The 24,500-nt window shown below is 38.6% G+C and overlaps 1 protein-coding gene across 2 annotated transcripts in view; it reads right to left on the bottom strand.

The window, feature by feature from the left end:
• LOC129726076 (RNA-binding protein Musashi homolog Rbp6) overlaps positions 1 to 24,500 on the bottom strand; it is a 1,668,991-nt gene that overhangs the window by 267,445 nt on the left and 1,377,046 nt on the right. For both annotated transcript variants that reach the window (XM_055682685.1, XM_055682686.1), the window contains exon 8: positions 11,353 to 11,401. In XM_055682685.1, coding sequence (XP_055538660.1) covers positions 11,353 to 11,401 — 49 coding nt within the window. The remainder of the gene's footprint in view (positions 1 to 11,352; positions 11,402 to 24,500) is intronic.

Raw genomic sequence — 24,500 nt, 5'->3', positions numbered from 1 at the left:
CATATATATATTTACTGGAAACCTCGAATCGTTTCGGAACAGAGTGGTCTATGTACACAAACCTGGTAAATGACAATGAAAATGACGGTAAATCGTATAAAATGGCTAGTGTCACATGTTATATGATACATATAGCATGTCACATGTAAGATGTCACGTGTAACATTACATGTAACACAAAATGTTACTTATTACATAATATTTTACATGTTACATTTTTCGTGTTACATTACGTGTAACATGTTACTTATTACGTGTGACTTGTACATAACAAGTGACATGTTACTGATCACATGTATTATGCTACATGTTACGTGTTACATGATAGTATTACACCGATTTATGTACATAGACCACTCTGTTAACTAACAGAATGGCCATTCTGTTTCGGACGCAATTTCAACATGGTATAAATCACCTTTAAAGTTTGATTTTTTGAAATATTTTCGATCTCCCAAGTACAGTTTTTTTGTGTAGATGCGGAATATGCAAAAAACTCATTTTCGAAAAAAATGGTCTTTAGACCACTCTGGTTCGTAGCGGCTCATATAAGCTAATAAGACTGTTTTGAACAAACTAAAAATTTATATTCAAGTAATTTATCCATCTGCCAAAAGGAATACATTTTATACTAACTCGATTAACAACTGACAGCAAACGTTAACGTCAGTTTCCGAAATTTAATTTATCTGGATATTACGTGGTAGCATGATCTATCTAAACGTGCCAATGGAATATAAATTACGTCCCAACTGACAGTAAAAAATACACAAAAATAAAAAGAGCAACCGGGAAAAAAATATAACCGTACATTTTGTCGAAACGGTGGCAATTTCGAACAGATTTGAAAATTTGCACACGCACACGCCATGCCGAAAAAGGATCCTGCCGGTCGTATCGATTTTTTATTTCACCTCATGCACGTGGCATTCCGGTCAGAAAGGACGAATTAATGTTGGGATGGAATTTTCACTTCCGGCACAGATTCCACTGTTAACATTTTACTTTAAAAAATTTGCTCTGGCTTGAAAGTCAGCAAAATAAAAATATCATCGCCTGAAAATATTACTGATACTTTAAAAATTCAACGTTTTTTTTTTCAACGATTCCAACCGTTTCCCTCCCAGCTCAACTGCCACAATCGTAGGCTGATTGAAATGAAATAAATGAATGAAAACGAATTTGCTGAAAAGCCGCCACGAATCCTTCCTGTCTATTTGGACATGGGGAAAATCTATCCTGAAATATTGTTGCTGAAAAGCCAATAGTGTGCCAGTCAGTCAGACACTCCCGCTGCTGTACACAAACTAACCATCCATCCATCCAATCCGGGACCAGTTTGTGCAAAAAAAAAAAAATTGCATGATTCATCGACCAAACAAAATGTTGTCTGCAATCAAAAATAAGCGCACTGGAGGGCCCGGAGGGAAGAACCACACAGGTGGAAGGCCGCTCTGCACAAAGCTTCAATAGTTGGCGAAATTTTTATTCATTTTCAATCGATGATGTTTCATGTGAGCTAGTTTTGCTTTATCATCGTGTTTGAGTTTGACTGGCGGTTCTTCGCAGCGGTAAGTACATTGTTGTACTGTGTGGCTGCAGTTGAAAAGGAAACATTGTTTGAAAAATACTAGAGGCTATACGAAAAAAAAAAAGAAGTGAGAAGGTACGAACAACTGTCATTGCTGAGCCGATTATTCTCGGAAGTTGATTGTCATTCGGTCTAGTTTACCCACCCATCCGACATTTTGTGTCAACAATCGCCCATTGTGTTTAGCATCACCTTCATAGCCAATATGTCGTGACATAAAATAACCAAACCACTCAAGCACTCCAGAGCTGGGACAAAACCGACAGCTGCAAAGCTACTAATTACTAAGTCACCTTTCGAATGAAAAAGCTCCACTGACTGGTCCGTCGTTGCCACTCGATTGAGCACGGCATTCTTTCCACTCGGACATTCCTGGTCCAGCAAAGGAAAAGAAAAAAAGGAGAAACTTCCATCCTAACGATGGTGTCCTTTTCCCATCGAAACCATCGCAACCATCGTTCCGGTGTTCCATATAATTCACTTTGTGTGCCATGCCGAACACCAATCAGAAGACACACAACAACACCAATTGTCGTCCTCGGTGAGCAGCAAAGCTCGGTGACACTCGTTGTTGGTCCCTGATCTGTGTGAGAGCTGTGTCCGGCAAGTAACTTTTGGAAGGGATTTATTTAATTCTCTGTGTCGCTTTCTCCCTTGTGTCGCGTCCGGGAAGGGGTCCCCCGTTCCCAATTTGCGGTCCAACACCGATACCCCAGCGAGCGTTCATTTCAGCTCAGCTAGCTTATTTGATCCAATAACTTTTATCTTCTGACCACTTTATTTAATTCAGTTTCAATTTGGTTTTCCTGAAACTTTAATTTGTAGCGCGAGCGGAAGAAGCGGTGGAAGCTGAAATGGATCTTCGCTGCAGTGAGCAAGTAATCTTAAGCCAATGTCGCACCTACAATAGGAGTCGAGGTAATGGACAGAGAGAGGAACTGAGGAAATTCGATACAATTTTCCTGGTAGATGTGCAATAAAACTGATAACGAAATCACTAGAGTGGGTCTCCCGAATGACAATTGCTGCTGGGGTTCAGGAGTGGACTTTCGGGTACAGAATAGAACGCCAGTCGGAGGGACGAGAGATAAATGTCGACAAGAAAAATTAAACCTAAAGACGCAAGCTGCTGGAGACGGCGGACAAAGAAACTGGCAGCAAAATAACGTATTATTTCCAACGTGCAATTTATTGATTAGAGCCAGGCACAATAACGCGCTGCTAGTGGCGCTGTCTTTCACGATTAATTTTTGCAACTTTTCAATTTTCTCCGCTCGGCTTTGTTCGGCGTTCGGAGCCTTTCCTTACTCTTTCCATTCCATCACCACCGGAAGTACAATAGCCGACAGGTGCCGGGTGCATTTTGGGATCCCGGCGGTCTTCGGGTTGATCCGATTTCCGAAGCGGGTTTGAAGTTTTGTTAGCAGGGTATATGCGAGTTGTAGAGAGAGAGGTAAAAAAGGAAGGTTCAATTTCGAGATTTTCAATTATAACTTTTCCGTTGTGCTCAATTGGGAATTCGGCTGGAGATTTAGATTGTTTGGAAAGTTGTTATACCTATATACCTTTTTTTTATGTTCCACGCAAAAGGCTGCGAAGACGGCGATGGTGATGACGATGACGGCAACGACACGGAGGGCTTTCTATAGTAACTCTTTGCGTTCAAATTAGGTACGAACAAATGCCAGGAGGAATTAAAATTTTAACTCGTGGAGTCTAGACAGACAATAATGAACACATGAGCGAGGATCTGCTCGGTAAACAACAATTGTGACTATGAAAGGCGAAGGCTTACAATTGTTGCCACTGAGCATGCAGAATTGTTTTGAAATTGAAGTTACGATGGCATAGAAAAATTAACACCTAATTTTCAGGTTAATTTTCTGGCTTGTTACCTTTCGACTTTCTGAGATTGTGACAGACAGTTTTTTTATATATTCGATCTTTTTGCTTACTATTTTTGTATTTTTCAGCCTTTTTCATTTCCAAACTAAACGGGTTCATTACTTTTGTCTATTCATTTCTGATTTTCAAAATAGTTTTTTGCCTCCCTAACTTTCTGTCATGTTAGCCAATCTGTTATAAATTGTTGTTTTTTAGTTTTTTTCGACATTTTTTTTCTAAACAAGAAACTACTCTTTAAACTCTGTCTTGGTTTAAAATGGTTTTTTGCGGTCGATTCTAGTCTCTCGGCTACATCTCGGAAAAATCCATTTTGGATTTTGGTACTCGACCATTTTGAGTTGTTTTTTTTTAAATCAGAAATTGTGATATGAGAATTCGATATTTGAGCATCAACGCGGATTCGGTAATCTTCATGTTGAATGATTGCTTGACCATTCTGAATTATTTTCCACTTACCTAAAGTCACCAAGCTAGATAGCTTAATGGCATCTTGAGTTGATTATTCGCCTCTGAACATTCTGTTTCGTATTGGTTGACATATGATCTTTTTGGGTTTTGCAGTAAGACGTTCTCTTCGAACTGGAAATCCGGCCTCGGAATAACACTCTGATTTCCGAAATATTCGTATTTGATGATATTTGGTCGTTTTAGGCTGTGCTTCAGAACCCAGAAATTGTTATTGGGATTTGAAATGGCGCCTTAAGGTGATTTTTGGCCTTTGGGTACCATTCCTCAAAATCAAAACGTCATCTAGGGCCATTTTGCGGTCCTTAGGCGCCATCAAATCTCTGGAAATATTCATTTTCATTCGATATTCATTAATTGAGTGGTAAACAAATGAGGGATATATTGAAATCTTTCATATTAGCTCCCCCGTACCTTTCACGGTACCCTCCCTGGTACCCTCCCCGGTTCCCTCCCTGGTACCATCCCTGGTACCCTCCCTGGTACCCTCCCCGGTACCCTCTCCTGTACCTAGGCCATTGCTGAAGGTTCCGGAGGTACGGGTGAAATTTTACCCAGATGCCTCGAAAGGTCCCTTCGTTGTTTTCTTTCGGCCCCAAAATAAACCATTGAATATTATTGAAATTGGCAAAACCCTGGCAAAATAGTTTCGTAGCGAACCCGAAATCACTAAGGTGAGGCCGAACAAACTACGAGTTGTCGTGAGTAGCATGAAGTAAGCAAACGCAATTGTCAGCTATGAGCTATTCACGAGTGAGTGTCACGTGTACATTAGGCTGACCAAAAAAAAAAAAACGATGTTGAAAAAGTCAAGGTGCTCAGCCCTAAATTGAAAGATAATGTTATTTATAGCATTTTTGTAGAACATTTTGACTTTCTAAAAAATTGGTTTTCAGGTTGCCCAAACGTGATTAAAAAAAATGAATTTTTCTACTCTTTTGCATGTTTTTCAAATCTGTTCGAGTCCTTCATTTTCCATATATTTTTTTTATTTTCGTGGGATTGTTTTGAATATTTTATATGGTTTATTTCAGCATCGCATTCAATTATTCGACAAACAGAGCCCATTGAACATCACAAAAGATGAGTTTTTCTTATTATTTTTAGATAAAATCCTTGATATCTTATCGGGGGCTGAGATATAGGCGTTTTCCCATGTGATAGGCAACTATGCATTTTCAAAAAAAGGACACTAAAGCCCTCCCAAATGGTCTCGGGGTACGATGCTGGCCTAACAAGCGTAGGTTCTAGTCTAGGCTCGGGAGAGACTGTTAGTGTCAGTAGGATCGTAGCGCTAGCCCCACAATTGCTTTGCCACTAAGGCTCAATATCTCCATTGCATAGTTTTTTATGTTTTTTTTTGCAATTTATTGAATAGGGATTCAAATGTTGCTTATAGCCATAAGGTATGTTCGGGAATGTTGCAGGATATTGAAAAAAGGGGTCTTTTATTGTAGAAAAATGGGTGATCAATCCACCAATGAGTGAGATAAAAAATTTAATTTTAAATCAGAATAATATAGACGCAAAGTGTCTTCGACAAAGTTTTAGGTTATCTTAAAACAAGTAACTTTACTGCAGACATCACGTTTCTATCTCTTACAGATTACGAGCAACATAAAGTTTTCTATTAGACGGCACTAAAACCACAATTTCCGTTCTTACTTTTTTCGCAGATTTTTCTGAATTTTTTAAAGCTTCTACTAAGTTATCAACCATCCAAAAATGCATTTGTTTTCTTAACATTTTTTATCTCCCAAAAAAACGGTTTTTTTGACATATTTGTTAAAATGCATATTGTTACGTCAAATATAAAAATGCCAATATCTCAACCAACCGATGAAATTTCAGGAATCTTTATTCATGTAAATGTTTCTCATAGATCCCGCTTTGCAACGATAATTTCAGTTGTTAATCAATCAATTTTTTATTTGTGTTTTGATCTAAAAATTATGGAAAAACTAATTTTTCTGTGATGTTTAGTGGGCTCTGTGAGTCAAATAACTGAGTGCAATGCTAAACTGAACCATGCAAAATATTCAAAAATAATCCCACAAAAATAAATATAAAAATGTATAGAAAAATTCAGGAATCGAACAGAATTGAAAATAATATAAGAGTGGGTTTGTGGCTAAAAAAAAGAATTTTTTTCATAAATCACGTTTGGGCAACCTGGAACCAATTTTTTAGAAAGTCGAAATGTTCTATAAAAATACTATAAATGACATTATCGTTCAATTGAAGGCTGAGCACCTTGACTTCTCCAACATCGATTTTTTTGAACATCCTATGTACATGCCTACCAAGGATGTAAAAATTGACGGTGTAATTACCGAGGAGAATCTCACTGTCGACGACATTCTGCGTTATGGGGTGGGCTCTTCGAAAAAATTCATGATACAAAATGTAAAAATACTGGATTGCAAGCAATTGCATTCAGTACCTGTCGAAGAAATTCTTACCTTCGGATTCCTTCCGAGTAACATTTACCGGGTTCGTCTGCCTGTATGCCTGTTTGTACTGCGTGTCATGTACCATGGAACGGGGTGAAATTGATCAATTTTTATAACAATTTCCAATTAACTAGCTTCATGTACATTTTTCCCGAAATAGTATAACTTTAAAACAAGTACTGGTTCGTGCTCCAGTAAACCTCTATGGCTATTGGTGAAATTTCTATCCTCTACTTCATGAAATAAATTCGATAATTCTATAAGGTACTATAAGGTAAATTGGGGTGAAATTGATCACCATTGAAATCCATACATTTTTTTGGCAATGTGCTTTTTTTCGATATGCTAAAGATAAATGATTTCTGTACTGAAAAATATCATTTACAGCTAGTTTGGAAACGAAAATAACGATATTTCAGGTTAAAATTTGTTTATTTTGGTTCACGAGCTGCTTGTTGCTAAATTTGCTCTTATTTGATCGTCGTTAGACCAATTTCAATTCGGTTTGTTACAAAAGCTCTAAAACTAGCTCTGAAATTTAAATCTTTTGGTTTCCTGCGAACTCATCAATATTTCTCTAATGGTGTGGAATGATCATTGTTGAAATTTACATTTTTTGAGGTTTTATCAAACTTTACTCACTTCTACAAATTTAACGTTATTAACCCTCAACTAAGATTACTTTAAGTAAATTCAATACTTTTTTTGCTATTTGAAAACTTGTTTGATCAGATTGGGCTGAGCTGAGTTAGAAGAATTTTTCGAAAATATGAAAAATTGCACCGGGCATCCAAGGGTTAACTTTGACAGGTATATGAATCATGCAAAAGGTGCGTTTAAGGACACGTTAACATTGCCTAGTGTTGTCAGAGCAATATCTTTTGATTAGTATTTTTATCACGAATTTTCAGATGATCAATTTCACCCCACTGGTCAATTTCGCTCCATTCCACGGTACTGCCAATTGCAAAAAGGCTTGCTGCGTGGATAACTTCAAAAGACGAGTACTTTTATTGTAACGGTATTGGATCTTCATCAGAAATATGAACATGGTTGTAGCTATCAATGGGCAATATTGTTGATGATTCATTTTATCTATTTTTTTTTTCGAAACAAAGTCGCATTTGAACGTAGTTCAAATTTGTTAGAGCAGCAACGTCCGACGCAACGCAGATTTCAACCTCTGATTGGTCCCTTAATGCTTACTTTCTCTAACACGGTAGCAATATTGGCAATGGCAGCGGTATATTCGATCACTGTTGCAAAAGGATGATTTATTGGGAGTTGTATCGACCAGCAGGCAGCAGAGCTGCAGCAGCAGGCGGCAATTTCAAATATGTCTCTGCCTTCCAAAGCGAGTGGATGTACCAATAAACCAAACAGCACACTTCCACAGCGCTAGATTTTTCATCTCGCTTCTGTGTGGCAGCTCAGCATTGTCAATATGCAGACATGTCCCCAGTTTTGCGGAAACTAAGACCAACTAAAAAATTTCGTTTAGTTGTTTTCACGGTGCCATTTTATACCATTTATCGAACATTATCAGAACAACTCAGCATTCATAACAGCTAGCAGACTGCAAACAGCATGTAATAATACGCGTGAGTCGAAAGAAAAAAATAACTACTTCACAATCAAATGACAGGCTGTCGTAACTCTACGTCAGTCTCGCGGTCGTATCTTATAAATAACCTCTTCAACTATTTTAGTATATTTATTTTTGTTTGAATTATTCTCTTTTTATCGTCAGCTTGTGTAGGGTTACGGCAGGCTGTGGAGGCGCTCGAATTTAAAACAGATTCAGCAGGATAAGTATACGTTTTTATTTCACATTTGTGATGTCTTGACACTTAAACAAGTACTCACTAGTAAAACTTTCGACTGCCTACATTACTGCGCACCGACATCGTCGGAATAGATATGAATGGTAAACTCCCTCCCACTGGTCTCGAGGTACGATGCTGGCTTAACAAGCCAGTCGTCGTAGGTTCGAGTCTCGACTCGGGAGAGACTGTTAGTGTCAGTAGGATCGTACCACTAGCCCCGCAATTGTCCTGTACACTTAACGGTTGGCTGCGAAGTCTGTGTATAGTAAACAGAAGGTCAAGTTGCGAATCGGAATGTAGCACCAAGGCTTTGCTTCGCTTTGATTTGGTAATTATGTCACCAGGAGTTTTCCTAGTTTTCAGATTACGTATAGAAGGGTATTGATGTTACACCATCCGTATTTGGAAATTAGTTCCGTAGTACGTATTCGAATATGGTTTACATGTAATGAAGTCCGATAGGTTTTGTTTTTGGTGCAATGACATTTAAGTTTCGCTGGCGGTACTTGCCTGTCTAGAGACTTTCATTCTACGTACATAATTTTATTATATAGAATGCTATACAATTTAATCTCCGCGTAATACTGGTAGTGGTCTATTCACATCATCTACCGTGATGAATCCTGATCTGCGACTATGATCTACAACTTCAATCATTTTATGGTTTTTCTAGGTTTTGGATAAATATTGCTATATCTAAACTGTTTTCCAATCAACCATACTCAAACACTGTATGTCGACGTGACACGACCCAACTCAACACTATTTTGATTCTGCTAAGCATATTTTTTGTTCTGCTAGCAATTTTTTTGACGTAGAACTACGTTTTTCTTTGATTTACCTCATAGGGATATCAGTGAATTGAAAATCTGTTGACGAAAAGGGAACGAAAATTACGTCCTCGCTTGCTGGCTTTCTCTAAAAAGGGCGACAGAATAATATATCTAGTTAGCCGTAGCATAGCGGGTTGCACCAGAATCAGCTGGTTTTCCGAATTTGCTTTCGGCTTAAACAAATCACTTGCTCGTTTGGTCACATGTCTCAGCAGCAGCGCGGTTCATTTCAGTGTGTTATCAGAGTGCCTTTATTCCCCCGTTGTCGGGTAGCACAAAGGTTGCAATCAGCATATCAGATTTCGAACAGCAAACTGCCTTTCTCAAGGCAAATAACAAGAGATTGAAGTCCATTCTACGAACTGGTAGGGTAGGATAAACGGTATTTGCTGTTTCATGTTGTCTGTTAAAATTTTATTCATGAATTGACTTTTGAAACGTCTTGTAAAATAGTCTATAGCCGTGTAGGATCGTTTCTGCTTCGCTCAACCTGTGAATCGTCGCATCTCGGTGCTCCGATTTTTCCACTTTTTGCCGATAACGTTCGTGGTTGTGGTTAGGGGAAAAACGTTCTAAGCGATGACAGTTTTATGATGATATCCGAAAGCGTCCCTCTATGACAGTGTTGGTATTGGCAAAATAAAGACAGCCGTCACATAAAATATATTGCGACTATAACATTGCCGTGTAGCTCCCCGTACACGATTATTTTTTTTTCTTCTTTGCTGTTCACCTTATTCCGACGACGAGAACATGTATGGTTGTATATAACATTCGGTATGCGATACACACATCCTTCAGTGCACAGCCGCTCTATTGCCGAGTTTGCTTTTCTTTGCACGAGGGTTGTCGGTAAGGTGCCAAGCAGTCTTTACGCTTCTTCTTCCCACAGTCTTTTTAACAGCCGTCACACGACATCCATCATAGACAAATAAAAATAGAGAGGGAAAATGTCTCCGGTGCGTACACGAACGTCCGTCTATATAAAAAACAGCTTCTTCTCTTTTCTTCATTCGCAATCCCGAAGACATCTTCCAAATAATACCGAATCGACACACGGAGTACATTTTTCGTTTCCTTTTGTGATGCTCTGTTGCCAATACGTTATCAATGTGACTATCGGACTGCATGCCAGCGCGTATAGGTATCACGAACAAACAGCAACAGACAACATATCCTTAGAAGACAGTAAAAAAAGACCGTACCTTTGGGATGCCAGGTTGTGGTAGATGCGTGAAAGTTTGGATGATCTGTTTGGATGACTTTATGCGGTGAGTGGTTGAAGAAAAGAGCGCTTCATCAATTCATGTTATTTATACCCAAATTAAATGATTTGTACAGATTTAATATTTATGTGTAATATTTTGCTATTATATATCTATACTAGATTGTTTTTCTTGTTTCCTTCAATAATTGTCAATAAACAGTCACAAATTGGTCCGAAAGTAGGACGTCATTTTATTCCGTGCATTTAAACATTTAGCACTCGAACATTCCATGCCAGTAAACCGTTCATATACCGCAAAAATCAATGCTTCCACCCAAGCGGACAATCCAAAAATCGAATGCAGCACTACTCTAATTTCGCATTCGGCGAAAATTCAATTGAGTGATCATTATCAAACGTATTCATAACGCCATCGCTCCGTTGCTAGATAGGGGAAGCAGCACCTCGTACCACATCTCCCAGCTGTGTTGAACAGTCGTAAATATGGCTTAATTAATAAATTCGATTTTTCCGCGCTTGCAGTGAAAATGGCATTGCAGCGTGACTGATTGAAACTGGTGAGCGGATAATTCGGTCGATCTTGTGTGTCGGTGTATGTGTGCATATTGAAAAAAAAAAAAAAAGAAACAAATAAATAAATTATCGGCTCAACTACAAAGCGAACCAAATGAGCATAATCATATTTATCAGTTGTGCCCCACTTTGTTAGCTTAGCAGGGTCAGTCGGAAACTATTCGCATGTTAATCAAACAGTGAGTGCTAAATTGGAAAATCAAATAGTTGTGTTGGCCCCCTGAAAATGACAATTTCAGTTGACAAAGTGGTGGTGCTGAGTTGTTATCTATATCTATCGGAGCTGTAATAATATCGGAGGGGCTTTGATGTTGTCTGTTTACAATTTGTATAACCTCATCCGGAGGGCAGTCGAACAGAAAGCAAATTCTTTTTTGTTGTGTTGTCTTCTCACCATTACCCCTCCCAATGTAAAGGGATGAGATCGGATCAGTTCTCAGCCACTTTGCCGTAACAAGACTCTAGCCGCAGGACTTACCTCTGTGTCGGTTGGTCTGTTTGTCAAACATCAGCATAGCATCCTCGATCTGTAAGACAAAGAAAGAAGAGAATGGTAAAGAACAAAGTTAAACAAACGGCACAAAGACGGACAGCTTCGGTAGGGTCAATGGTCATCAGGACGGCTTTTTGAGCTCGTAAAAGTTTTGCATCGTTACTTTGCATGTTGTATAACAGCAGCCGAAGGCTGTGCTAGGCCCGAAGGGGACGCAGAGGAGGTGTCAAGTTCAGGTAAGAACACCATAAATTTTCCTTCTCATCCTTTCAAGTCGGTTCGGAAAAATGGCTCGCAGTGATGCTCACAATAGTAAATAGAAATATGGCGTTTAAAAGGTTCAGATTTGCTGTTGATATAAGTCGAAGTAGTTATAGTTCTCAAAGAAAGAAGAAGAAAAAATAAAGTATTTAAATCTCAATCTCACTTTCAAACTTTTACTGCTCAACCTGCAAGGAACCCCGGCTGGCGCAACAGTCGCTGCGTACCGTGAGGCGAATGGAGTGACCCGGTACTTTGTACTAGCAAATATTTTAGCATCGTAAAACTTTATTCCAGCTCATTCAGTTTTACCGCAGCTGGTGCGAAGAAACGGGAGGGGTTGGGGGGACTTTTCATAGTTGAACAACTTCTCATGCTGGGATCTTGCGTGGCCGCAGCAGCCGAAACGAATGAAATAACACTCATCTATCGCGGTGCATTAGGCAAGCAGAGCGGAATATAACAAGCGTCCGACAGTCGAGGAGGGACTGACTGCCGCGGAAAATATGGTCGAGATCAGCAAGTTCGTAATAAAACTCAAGTGCAACGGAAAGCGCCACGACGACGGTGGCTACGGGTGTTCGCTCTGCTTATTTTATGACAAGCGCTCATCACTTTGCGGCGTGGCGCGTAACTCGAAGGACCGTGGTTGGAAAGGGAGCAGAATCACGCGCCCGCGCCTGGGACTTAAGCCTAAAGTTCATAATCTGGAACTTGGCAATGGGAAGGGTGCCGTCGAATGTGTTGGTCTCCTCGGTGTGGTGCGAACTGTGGGTGACCGCGTCTATGGCGGCGTCGACGGGCTTCCGATTGGTCTGACTCGGTGGATAAATGCCGGAGTGGGTGTAAAATGTGGAAACTTTTTCGTTTTTGACTTCGAGGGGCGCCCAGGGCGACCGGACTACGCAGCCTTGGGTTGAAATGAATGGCGACTATCCGACGAATTGTGGCGTGTAGTTTTTGCGGGTCTGGCCAGAAAGAAAATTCTTTTTTAATTTTGCACAAAGAATGCTTTCATTAGTTAATGCAGTGCGTGCTGATTAGCATTTCCAGCAACGAAGGAATGGAAGTCAATTGTTTCTCGTTGGAATAGTTTTTTGTTCACGGAATAAATCGCGATTTCAAACTGGAAAGAGTTAGATTAATGTTATTACGAAAGTGTAGAATCGTTTAATAACACACTGCATAAGTCGATCAAAACAGTTATTGGTTCCGTCCCAGATTCCACAGCCAAAAACGAATAACTGCGGAAACCGAACGCCCAAAAAGCGAGCGAAGGTCGCCACATTGTTGCATTTCATTGTCTTCCTGAAGCTGGTCTTGATTTCCGCGGCCTCATAACCGGCTCATAATGGAGCTACGTGGTGAGCATTCTGCTCGGCTTTTATGATAGTTTTTATGTTTAATTATCATTCGTCGGGTACGATAAAATCCCTCTACCCCCCGCTGTCCTGCTGTCTAGCGTTACAAGCTGCAGGCAGCCCTGACGAGCGTTGGCCATTTAATGTTCCGTTGTCGGACGAAATTTAGATAAAATTAAAGACTTTTCGGCGGACGAGATTGCCTTTAATGGCATTTATGCTTGTCCATTTTTCGACTGAGCGCAGCAAACCGTTTCGCAATTATCGGACTATAATCTTCCACTGACCCATAAATTCGTTTCTATATCTACGTTTTTAACACTGCCTGCCGGCTGTCGGCCACCCCACCATCATCGGGCCCGTCATCGGTCGTTACTGGGAAGCTAGCACGTCTTTTTTATGCCACGGCTCTCTCTCTCTCTCTCTCTCTCTCTCTCTCTCTCTCTCTCTCTCTCTCTCTCTCTCTCTCTCTCGATTCGACTGAGCTACTGGGCGAAAGCAACTCTGACTTTCCTATCTGGAGGTTTTCCTCCCATCTCCGGTTTGTTGCTACACGTTTCCGTTTTCCGATACGCGAGAAATACCGCTCTATGGAACCTCGGGCGCTGGTGGTCCAGAGTTCGGAACCAGGATGTCGACGAGCTTATCAATAGATTTTTACGTTTTTTCTGGTGTGTCCTTTCCGAGCGAAGCAACACTAGCCTATGGTAATTTCGATATGCCACCGCAGAAATAATACAGTTTCACGACGCACGATTAAAACTCGCTTCGCTTTACGGTGTGCAACACATTCTAGTGCACCTTCCCTCCAGGAAGGTAGGAACCGCCAGAGATCAACCTTTTTATGAGCCCGAGTCGATTTCACTTCGGTCCGACCTGGTCTCGATGTTGTACCTCTAGGCGGCTGACGATATTTTAATCCGCTCGCTGCGTTTTCCGCTTCCTCGCGCCGGAGGTATTGGCTACTGCACTTTTGCTGGTGCTGCTGCTGCTGACGGTTCGCACGGACTCTCGCCCGGCTTAGTTCGGCCCACCAGCGACTTGGCAGGGCCAGAGATTATGAGCTTTTCACTCGCTCGTTGTCCATGTTTGAGCACCTTCCGGCCTCGAAGGAAGGGACTTTCATGTATAGCTTTACGCTAAACCCGCTTGCATACGTATGAAAGTACACACACGCATACACATACCCATCGCTAAGTGCAGTTAGCAGTCCGTAGGCTACCGTTGGCCCGGAGTTTGGGCATGTATGTGACTACGATACGAGGAGACAGGCAGCCGAATAAAACTATGAGGGTTTAAGGAATATTTCCCATTTGATAACTATTTTTCCCGTTCGTTCGCCCTCGCTCGCCGGGTCGATGATGGGATATAGTTTCGATAAGAGAGACTATGGCAATCTAATCTCTTTTCGATTGCTTACACTCCGCTGGAGATGATTGCAGTTGGCCCGTGCCGACGGGCCCACCAGTGCACCCGGATGCACTGTGCGGATTGGAAATGACCTGCAGATTTCTAGGCAGGCGAGGCCAAGCCAAGAGGAAGAGGCGTGCTGCTGCCGGAAGGTTTCAGCCGCTAGATTAAGCTTTCCCGCAGGGAATTAAACTGTCCGGAATCAACCGGAATTAGCTGGAGGTATGTTTTAAGCTCGACTAAATGCAGGAAGATGTTTAGAGTTTTATTTTTTAGTGTGTGAAATATTTCAACGGTTTTTAGATTAAAAAATAGTTCATCTAATTTTTTTTCAAATTAAGATTTTTGAATAGACAATTTAACTGCCCAAAACTCTTCTGAACATTTCAAAATAGGCACTCTTAGGAAAAAAACGTACAACATAAACTTTTTTATAGACTGGCAAGAGTTAGAGAAGGGGATGGATTTTAGAGAACAATATTTAAAAAAATGCATTCGAGATCTTTTTGAGTGTAGAAAAAGGTGAATATTCAAACTAGTCCTTTGCACTGTCGACTTCACATACACCACCGCCGTCGATGTTTTTGAGTCGGTGTACACCCTAGGAAGTTTATTGCCAGCCTGAAATGATTTTTTATGTCAAGAGGAAGGAGTCTTATCAAAACCTATTCTTTCTGCCTGCACCGCGTCACGATCACAATTCCATGAAGAAGCTCTTAATGGTAAAATTCCATGAAGAAGCTCTTAATCTTAAACCACAACAGCAAGGAATCTTATCGGAACCTTGTTTATTCAGCCAATATCGCGCTATAATTACAATTCCCTGAAGAGAACTATCACATGTCATTCAGACCTGTTCTATTACAAGAGAGACTTATTGTTTTTAGTAGGAAAGTCAACGGGGGTATTGAAGAGTTCAGCTTGAAGAAAGGGTATGTGGTGAGGAGCCAGAGAATTAACTCATGATAAAGTTATTTAATAATCAAACCACTCGTTTATCAAAGCGGACTCTGTGGCTACGAGGCTCCTCTTACAACGATATTGATTGTGCGTGTTGGGTTTTTTCCTGATTCTAGAATCAGCGAATGTCACAGCTTATGGGTGTAAGATACATTTTTGAATTTTTGATACAAAATTTTTTTTGACATGCTAAAAAAAATTTTTCATGAACTGAGTGTATTGTATAAGCGTTATTGATAAGAATTTTTGGAAAATGCTTGGTTAAGTGACTAGGTTGAAACAACAATATCTATTTATTATAATAAAAAAGATGAAAAAAAAAATTTTTAACTCTGTTGGACGGAATCTTTTTACTCCCCGGAGTTCCTGGGCTAGGCCTTTGTTTATTTTCGTGGTTTAGGTATCTACTAACAAGTTCATAAGAGTTTTGCCGTGACCACCTGCGACTACCTGCGACCAAGCGGTTGGAAACGTTTTTAATATTTCTGGTCCCTCTAAGAAATACATAAAATCAAACCCTGTTCTAAGACTAAGACACCCTAATGGACGAATAGAAAAACAAGTCTTTCTTTTTCGGCTGGAGACCAGTTTCTGCAATTCTGAGCAAAATTGATGCTCCTGAAAAAAATTTGGTTTTTGTCTTAGTATCTATATACAATACATGTTTTACCATATCTCCGGAGAATTTTGACCTATATTTACAAAACTTGACATACATGTTCCTTATACATTAAAGGTAATCAAAAGTGTATGGAAAATGGGAGGACAACAACTGAAAGGGGTGAATTGATTTTCTGTTCAAAAATGTGGCTTCCTGGTAAACGATTCAACTAGAAAAAGTGGAGTGGATAACAAATTGCTATGTTGGAGGACATAACGTACTTGAGGCTTCGAAACTTTAAAGGATTCTATTTATTTATTTATTTTTTATTTATGTATTTGTTTTTTCATCTAATTAGGTATTGGTTTATTAAATCATTATTAATTATTATTTTTTTTTGCTTATTTATTTATTCATTTGTTTATCTATTTGATTTATTTATCATATTTTAGTGACTTTAACATGTGTCATTAGTTCACTTTAGGAAATAAAAAATAATGGCTGCATCGCAAAAAAAAAAAATTTTTGGATGAAAATAATCGTTTTTTCATGTTTATTACAATGATGTTGGATTTGGATAAGATTACGGGTGACAACTAAAATCTCTGAATTTTTTTTCTACAGCCGTCGAAAAAAGGTAGAAAAACTCGAAAAAAAAAGTAATTTATTTCTCATGAAGATACATTCATTGTGAACTAACAAAAAATATTTAACATTTGAGAAAGGTCCGTTACCGGCCTCCCGACAAAATTTTCTTATGATGCCGAAACAAGAGCGTTGTAGGGCCTTCAAGTCCGATTAACTGTTAGCAAATCGTTGATTTCCAGTTGTTTTTGCACCGGCAGGAACTCAAAATCTCAACGAAATCTTTGATTGGAAGACACTGAGGTTGATTCGTAGGTTTGCGTATTTAGGGTACAAATGGAGTCGATTGATTGTTCAGAAACGTTTGTATTTTTTTGGCGTATTGTGATGATATCTTCTCTGGCCGAAAGTTTTGGAAGAAATAGAATCATAATGTTGTTCAAACATTCGTTCTGGTATATAATTTGTTTGATTGCCAAACCATTAGGCTTGAATCATGATTTGACAAAAAGGAAATATTCCTTTTCTGTCCACTACTCTGGCCGGTCTTCCACTAGTTTCCTGGCGGATTATAGTTCAGGTTCATAGCGAACTGTACAATGTACATGCGAAATGCTACTTGTTTGAACGCCATTTTGAACCGAATTTAGCATGCATAAACAAAAAAAAAATACTGGCACGAAGAGGAAAGATAGAGCTTTCATATACATATTCTCATTTCTCTCTGAGCCTGTTTGTTGTGGAGTAAAAGAGTCCCAAAAAATGACAGATTTTCAATTGTCACCCGTTACTCTGGTCGAATAGCTCATAATAGTTTCTCTGAAATGATAACAGCTTTTTAATCATTCCTGTGAGTTTTGGTGCCCCTAGTGAAGGCAGAAGTGCGTCAAAATGCCGCATAGTTATAGCTCGCCGGGTTCGTCGCTTCTACGTTGGTTGATTGGAAAACTCATTTAAGTCTTTGAAAAAATTATCTTCACTAGGAACACCAAAATTAATTGGAAAGGTTGAAAAGCTAAATTTTTTTATTTTTTCTAGTTTGAACTCTAGAGCAAAACCTGTGTTGTAAGTTAGGATTCCATTTGATTTAGATTTGGAATGGAATAAGAATGGATTTAGATTGGATTTTGATTGGGATTGGATTGGAATTGGGTTGGATTCGGATTGGATTTTGATTGATTTTAGATGGAATTAGAACTGGATTTGGATTAAAATTGGATTGGAGTTGGATGGGAATTAGACTGGATTTTCATTGGATTTTGATTGAATTTTGATTGGATTTTGATTGGATTAAAATAGGATGTGGATTTGGATTAGATTGGATTTGTTTTGGGTTTGTATTGGATTTTGATTGAGTTTGGACTGAATTTGAACTGAATTTTGATTTTGGATTTATATTGGATTGAATTTTTGATTTATATTGGATAACGATTGGATGTGGATTGGAATGAATTTGGATTGGATTTAAATAAGATTTGGATTGAATATGGATCGGGTTTGGATTTGAATTGGATTGGTATTGGATTGGATTTGTATTAGGCTTGGATTGTATTTTGATTGGATTTCGATCGGATTCGAAATGAATTTGGGTTGGATTTAAACTGAATTTGGATTGGAGTCGAATTTGAATTGGATTGAATTAAAATTGAGCCTGAAATAGATTTGGATTTGATCTAAATTATATTTGGATTTGATTGAGTTGGTATTGGATTCGGATTGAAAATAGAGTGGGTATTGATTGGATTTGTGGATTTGGAATAGATCTGGATAGGATTTGTACTGGATTTTGATTGGTTTTTAGTAGGATTTGGATTGGATTTTAATTGGATTTGATTTGGATCCGGATTGGATTAGGATAGGATTTGTATTCGATTTAGGTGGAATTTAAGTTGGATTTGGATTTTATTAGAAGTGGATTGTATGTTGTTCTGTTCACTGAGGTTGTCGAGGGAAGCTTTTACGGCCATTGCGATCTACAACACACCAGAGGTTGACCTTGAGACAGGTCTTCGACAAGTTTAGAAAACACAACTTGTCGACACACCATCCGTTTATATAATTCAAAAAGGCGTATGAACTAGTAAAGCGCAACGAGCTTTGGTACACGCAAAGTTTTTCCGTATTACTTAATTAGCAATAACGTGAAATGACTCTTTAGCTAACAAATCTGTTACTTAAAAAGCAATAAAGTTCATCTCCAGTCAAGTAACAACACTTACTGTCACATGTTTAGCACGTGTTACGAGAGTACGACTATCTAATAATGCACGTTTCAACCACATGCAAAATTTTCTCTGTCGAACAATGCTCTCTTTCCATCTCCAGTTACGAAACAACACCGTCGCATATGTTGTACATGCGCTGCGCGGGCGACTCCCCCTGCCGCATGTAATGTACATTCAAGCCGTTCCTTCTATCTCCAATTCAGCCGGTGTTCGTGTATTAGTTTGTTGTACGCATACGGAATAAATGTGTCATATGAACAACACGCCCAATACTGTCAACAAGCGAGTCGATCTCGATCGAATCTCACCACAAGTAACACAGATGTCCTACTCGTCTTGGAATCACATCACGATTTGTAAACAGCGTCAGAGAAAAACACAAACATTTGCCTCTATGCAAGCTCTTTAAAACACGCAATGAGGAGTGCGTCTTGAACTGTCCTACAGATCAGACGTTTTTTCGGTTGCTTGTGGACTGGTCTTTGACTGCCTATAGCTTCAAAGTTTGTGTTTTGTCAGTGTATCTTTTAAAGACTACCTGAAAGTTATTTCCCATCAGTCTTTCTCAAGACTACCTACTTTTGAATTTAACATTTGTTTTAACTTTTTTCGTATCACCTGAAATGGCTGGACGGAAAAAGAAACCACGCATCGCTGCGGGGAGGAAAAGAGAGGCATCTCTTTCTGACTTTTCGAGTGTCTGTAGTGACAATCCTTTTGATATTTTGCCTGAGCAAGAAGCTGGTGAAATGGAAGTTATGAGTAATGAAACTATACAAAATGTCAATTCTTTAAAAAAGGAAAAAGTTCCACCTATTGTGGTAACTATTTCTTCTGAATTCAATATTTTTTAAGGTTTTTAATATTTTAACAGTAAATAATGTGCATATTGCAATTATTACTGAAACATTTTTGAAACCTAACATTAAATTAAAATATGATCACAATTACGTGGTTCATAGATATGATAGGATTCAGGGTTCCGGCGGTGGAGTTGCAATTGTTATTCATCGCCGAATCGAACATCGTGCTCTTCCCCATCTTGAGACGAAAGTTATTGAAACTTTGGGAATTGAAGTTCAAACTGAACTCGGGATTTTATTTATTGCCATTTACCATTTCAATGCACACGCGAGCACAAAAATTATTTTGAAGGTGATTTACAAAAACTCACCAGAAATCGTTCGAAATTTTTTATAATCGGCGATTTTAACGCTAAACATCGTTCATGGAATAATTCTCAAAATATTCCAATGGCAAAATTTTATTCAATGATTGTTCTTCAGGATACTATTCTATTTTGTCTCCGAATAGTCCTACATGCTTTTCTTCTGTAAGAAGCCCTTCAACAATTGATTTGGTGCTAACAGATCAAAGTCATGTATGTAGTGATTTGATCACACATGCTGACTTTGATTCTGACCATCTTCCAATAACTTTTTCTTTATCCCATGAATCAGTTTTAAACCCTATGAGCTCTGTTTTTAATTATAACAAGGCTAATTGGGAAAGTTCAAAACTCATATCGAGAGAAATTTCAATAATGAGCTTGATTTGCAAAACGAAGTGAATATTGATTTCGCTTTGGAAGCATTAAAATGTGCAATTGTTGATGCCAGGAATTATTCTGTTCCAAAGGCTCAAGTGAAATTTGAGTCACCAATAATTGACGAAAATCTTCAATTCGTTTGAAAAATGTCCGCAGACGTCAATATCAACGTTCTCGTGACCCTGTTTTTAAAACTGTTTATAAAAATTTACAGAAAGAGATTAAACATAGATTTACTCTTCTGAGAAATCAAAATTTTGAGACTAAAGTTGAAAAATTGAAACCATATTCAAAACCCTTTTGGGAGCTGTCGAAGATTCTTAAAAAAACCTTCAAAGCCTATTCCAGTTTTGAAAGATGGTGAACGTTTTCTTGTATCCAATGAACAAAAGGCTCAAAGACTTGCTCAGCAGTTTGAGAGTGTTCATAACTAAAATTTGAATTTTGTGAGTCCAATTGAAAATGAAGTCACACGTCAATTTGATTTAATTTCTTCCCAGAATTTTTTACCTGCAGAAATAATTGAAACTAACTTGAATGAGATTAAATCAATTATTAAAAATTTAAAAAATATGAAAGCACCTGGTGACGATGGAATCTTTAATATACTAATCAAACATCTCCCTGAGAGCACAATGGAATTTTTAGTGAAAATTTTCAATTGCTGCTTCAAAATTGCATATTTTCCCAAATTATGGAAAAATGCAAAAATTACTCCAATTTTAAAGCCGGATAAGAACCCAGCTGAAGTTTCAAGTTATCGACCAATCAGTTTGCTTTCTTCAATAAGTAAACTGTTTGAGAGAATTATTCTTAACAGAATGATGTCACACATCAACGAAAATTCAATTTTTGCAAATGAACAGTTTGGATTTCGCCATGGGCATTCCACAACTCATCAATTGCTCAGAGTTACCAATATGATACGAGCTAACAAATCTGAAGGTTATTCCACTGGAGCTGCTCTTTTAGACATAGAAAAAGCATTCGACAGTGTTTGGCATGAAGGTTTGATTGCGAAATTGCAAACTTTTAATTTTCCAATTTTCCTAATCAAAATTTTGAAAAATTATCTTACTGATCGAACTCTGCAGGTTGTCTATCAGAATTCAAAATCTGATAGATTTCCTGTCAGAGCAGGTGTTCCTCAAGGTTCTGTCTTGGGTCCAGTCCTGTACAACATATTCACTTCAGATCTTCCTGATTTGCCTCCAGGATAAACAAAGTCATTGTTCTGCGATGACACAAGCATTTCCGTAAAAGGAAAAAGTCTTCGTGTCATATGCAGTCGATTGCAGAAAAGTTTAGATATTTTTTCTTCCTACTTGCAAAAGTGGAAAATCTCTCCCAATGCTTCTTAAACTCAAATGATAGTTTCTCCGCATAAGCCTAGGGCTTCTTTCCTCAAGCCAAACAATAATCACGTTGTCAAGATGAATGGGGTTATTTTGAGTTGGTCTGACAAGGTTAAGTACTTGGGACTAATTTATGATAAAAAACTTATTTTCAAAGAGCACATTGAGAGTATACAAGCCAAGTGCATCAAATATACGAGATGTTTATATCCTCTCATTAACAGGAATTCTAAACTTTGTTTAAAGAACAAACTTTTGATTTACAAACAAAGTTTTAGTCCAGCAATGCTTTATGCTGTACCGATCTGGTCAAGTTGCTGTTCAACAAGGAAGAAAACGCTCCAAAGGATTCAGAATAAAATTCTGAAAATGATTTTGAAGCGTCCTACTTGGTTTGGTACACTCGAATTACATAGACTTACTGGTGTTGAACCATTAGAAGCTATGTCAAATAAAATTATTAACACTTTTCGACAAAAATCGTTGCAATCCTCAATTGTTACGATAAGCTCTCTTTATAGCCAATAAGTTAGCAATTAAGTTAGTTGTAAGTTTACTTCCCCTTTCCTGACAAGTAGGTTTAAATCCCTACGAATTATAAGTCCTAATTGCGAAAGCAAACAAATCCTAACAATCAAACTTACAAATTTCTAACAGTGTTGAGAAGTCACCATTTGTGATTGGACACACATACTCATTATTTACTAATATTTATCATAAATACTTAAGCTACTAACAAATCCCCCCCTTTAAAAAAAAAAAAAAAAAAAACACGCAATGAGTGTGCTTCATAGAAACTCATTTGGACCGATTTGAAGATACAAAACTCGTGCCCATCCCGAACAACTTTCGCAACTCTGGGCTCACGGTATTGCATATTTTCATTTCAAGTAAACACTGGGGAACGAAACAGTGGTATTTCTAGTCAGACATTCGAGGTTGACGGGTGAGATTCTTATTATGTGTGAAAAAGGGGACAGAAATGAACCTGATCGTTGCATCAATACAAATGCAGCGAGTGAAGTTTTGCTAAAATATGCATTGCGGCTCTTGGCTGTATGTTCTCCTGCAGAAACACATACAAGCGTGTGGCCGTCATAATTTTTGTTACTTTTCGGTTATTACTCTTTGTGCATAATGCGCGGTCTAATACACAATAAGTGATACAAAGTTACACCAAAGTAACAAAATGTTCCCCGTTTGTGTTGGGTGTAGATGTAGCTTAAACAAAGTTTCTCAACAAAACTGATCAAGCTGATTCATACGGCTCTTGGCGGTTTTATATTAAGCATCAAGACAGCGGGTTTATCACGGATTTCGTAACGTTCTCTCGGTGGCGATTTACGGATATAAATCGTGGGTGCGGAAGAAGGTCGGTAGGAAAGCACATCAAACAGCACTCGAGGAGGTGCGAGTGCTCGGAGTTTTCGAACGACGGGTACTAAGGACGATCTTTGGCGGTGTGCAGGTGAACGGAATATCGAGGCGAAGAATGAACCATGAGCTCGCGCAACTCTACGGTGAACCCAGTATTGGACAGCACCAGCTAACAACCGAGTGAATTTGAGAAACTTTCTGAATCAGGCTTTGTCATTATAACAGAATGCCAAATAAATAAGTAAATGTTGAATTTACTCGTTCGCAGATACGCATTCCGAAATACGACTTGTAGTGTTCATCAGTGCATATGCGGGCTGGTGAAAAGCATAACAGGAAAACTTTGATGAGTTAGTAGGCAGGCGGAATAAACAATTTTAAGCGAACAGTTCTAATTGAGGTTAGGTCGTAAATTCTACGTATGCTTGTGTACCGTACCATGTTCAGGAGATTGAATAACCATAAAAAGTGGTTACCTACGACTTTGTTAGGGAGCGTGGAAGAATGTTTTTTATATATATTTTTCTAAGGTTCCATTTACATCTAGTTCCCATAGCTGGTGAAACTTTATATAATTTTGTAACTTCTGCGAAATGTGCTTTGAAACGTATCTTTAGATTTCGTTTCGTTTATCCTGTAAACCATATCGCAGTGAGATCATGCAATTTTATAAATAGCTGCTCTGTTCAGGGCAGGCTTGTAGAAATACTCGTTTCTGCTGCTTCTGACTGGGACAAGGCTCGCTGTCTAAAACATTCGTGAACAAACATGTCACACAAGTACTCGCCACCACGATGTTTCTTTCTCCAAGGTAATTTAAATTTTTTTCTATAAATGAAAATTAAGCACGTTATGTGCGGAGATTGTAAAAATTACTCATATCATTGATCTTGTATTAATATTTCTCAACTGAAATAGAATTGAGCAGACAGAAATAAACTAAAATAACATCGACAAACAAATGACAGTGTGCATCTCCTCGATGCGCGAGTGGCAGTCAACTATTATTTCTTTGTGCGAGAGCACACATTCGTTCTTCATTTACGAGCGAATGCCAAATATGACGCAAACTACTGAAGGGAATTGAATGAATGTTGACTATTTACAAGCCTGCTTTAGGGTACCAATGGAGTCCCTATGTTGTTTCGAGTTTGGTGTTCCTACTAGTGTAGGACGAAGTTGACGTCTCAAAGCAACGTCATATTTAACAACCTTTTCAAATGTTTTATTACTGGGAGGGGTGCTGTTAAAGATTTTATAAACTGGACTCGCTCCATTTTATTTGAAATGGATGGAACATTCGTTATAACCATTGAATCTGGCAATTTCGAAAACATATTCCAATTCCTTTTGCTTGACTGAGGTAAAGATATCATATGGTAGATCAAATTGTGAAAAAATACCATTTTGTGCTGAAGAAAAGTTTTGAAATGTTAAATATAACCCATT

This window comes from Wyeomyia smithii, chromosome 2 (assembly GCF_029784165.1).
Source record: "Wyeomyia smithii strain HCP4-BCI-WySm-NY-G18 chromosome 2, ASM2978416v1, whole genome shotgun sequence".
NCBI classification, from domain to species: Eukaryota; Metazoa; Arthropoda; class Insecta; order Diptera; family Culicidae; genus Wyeomyia; species Wyeomyia smithii.
The sequence above is the reverse complement of the archived record's forward strand: the minus strand, read 5'-3'. Positions and strand labels throughout refer to the sequence as shown.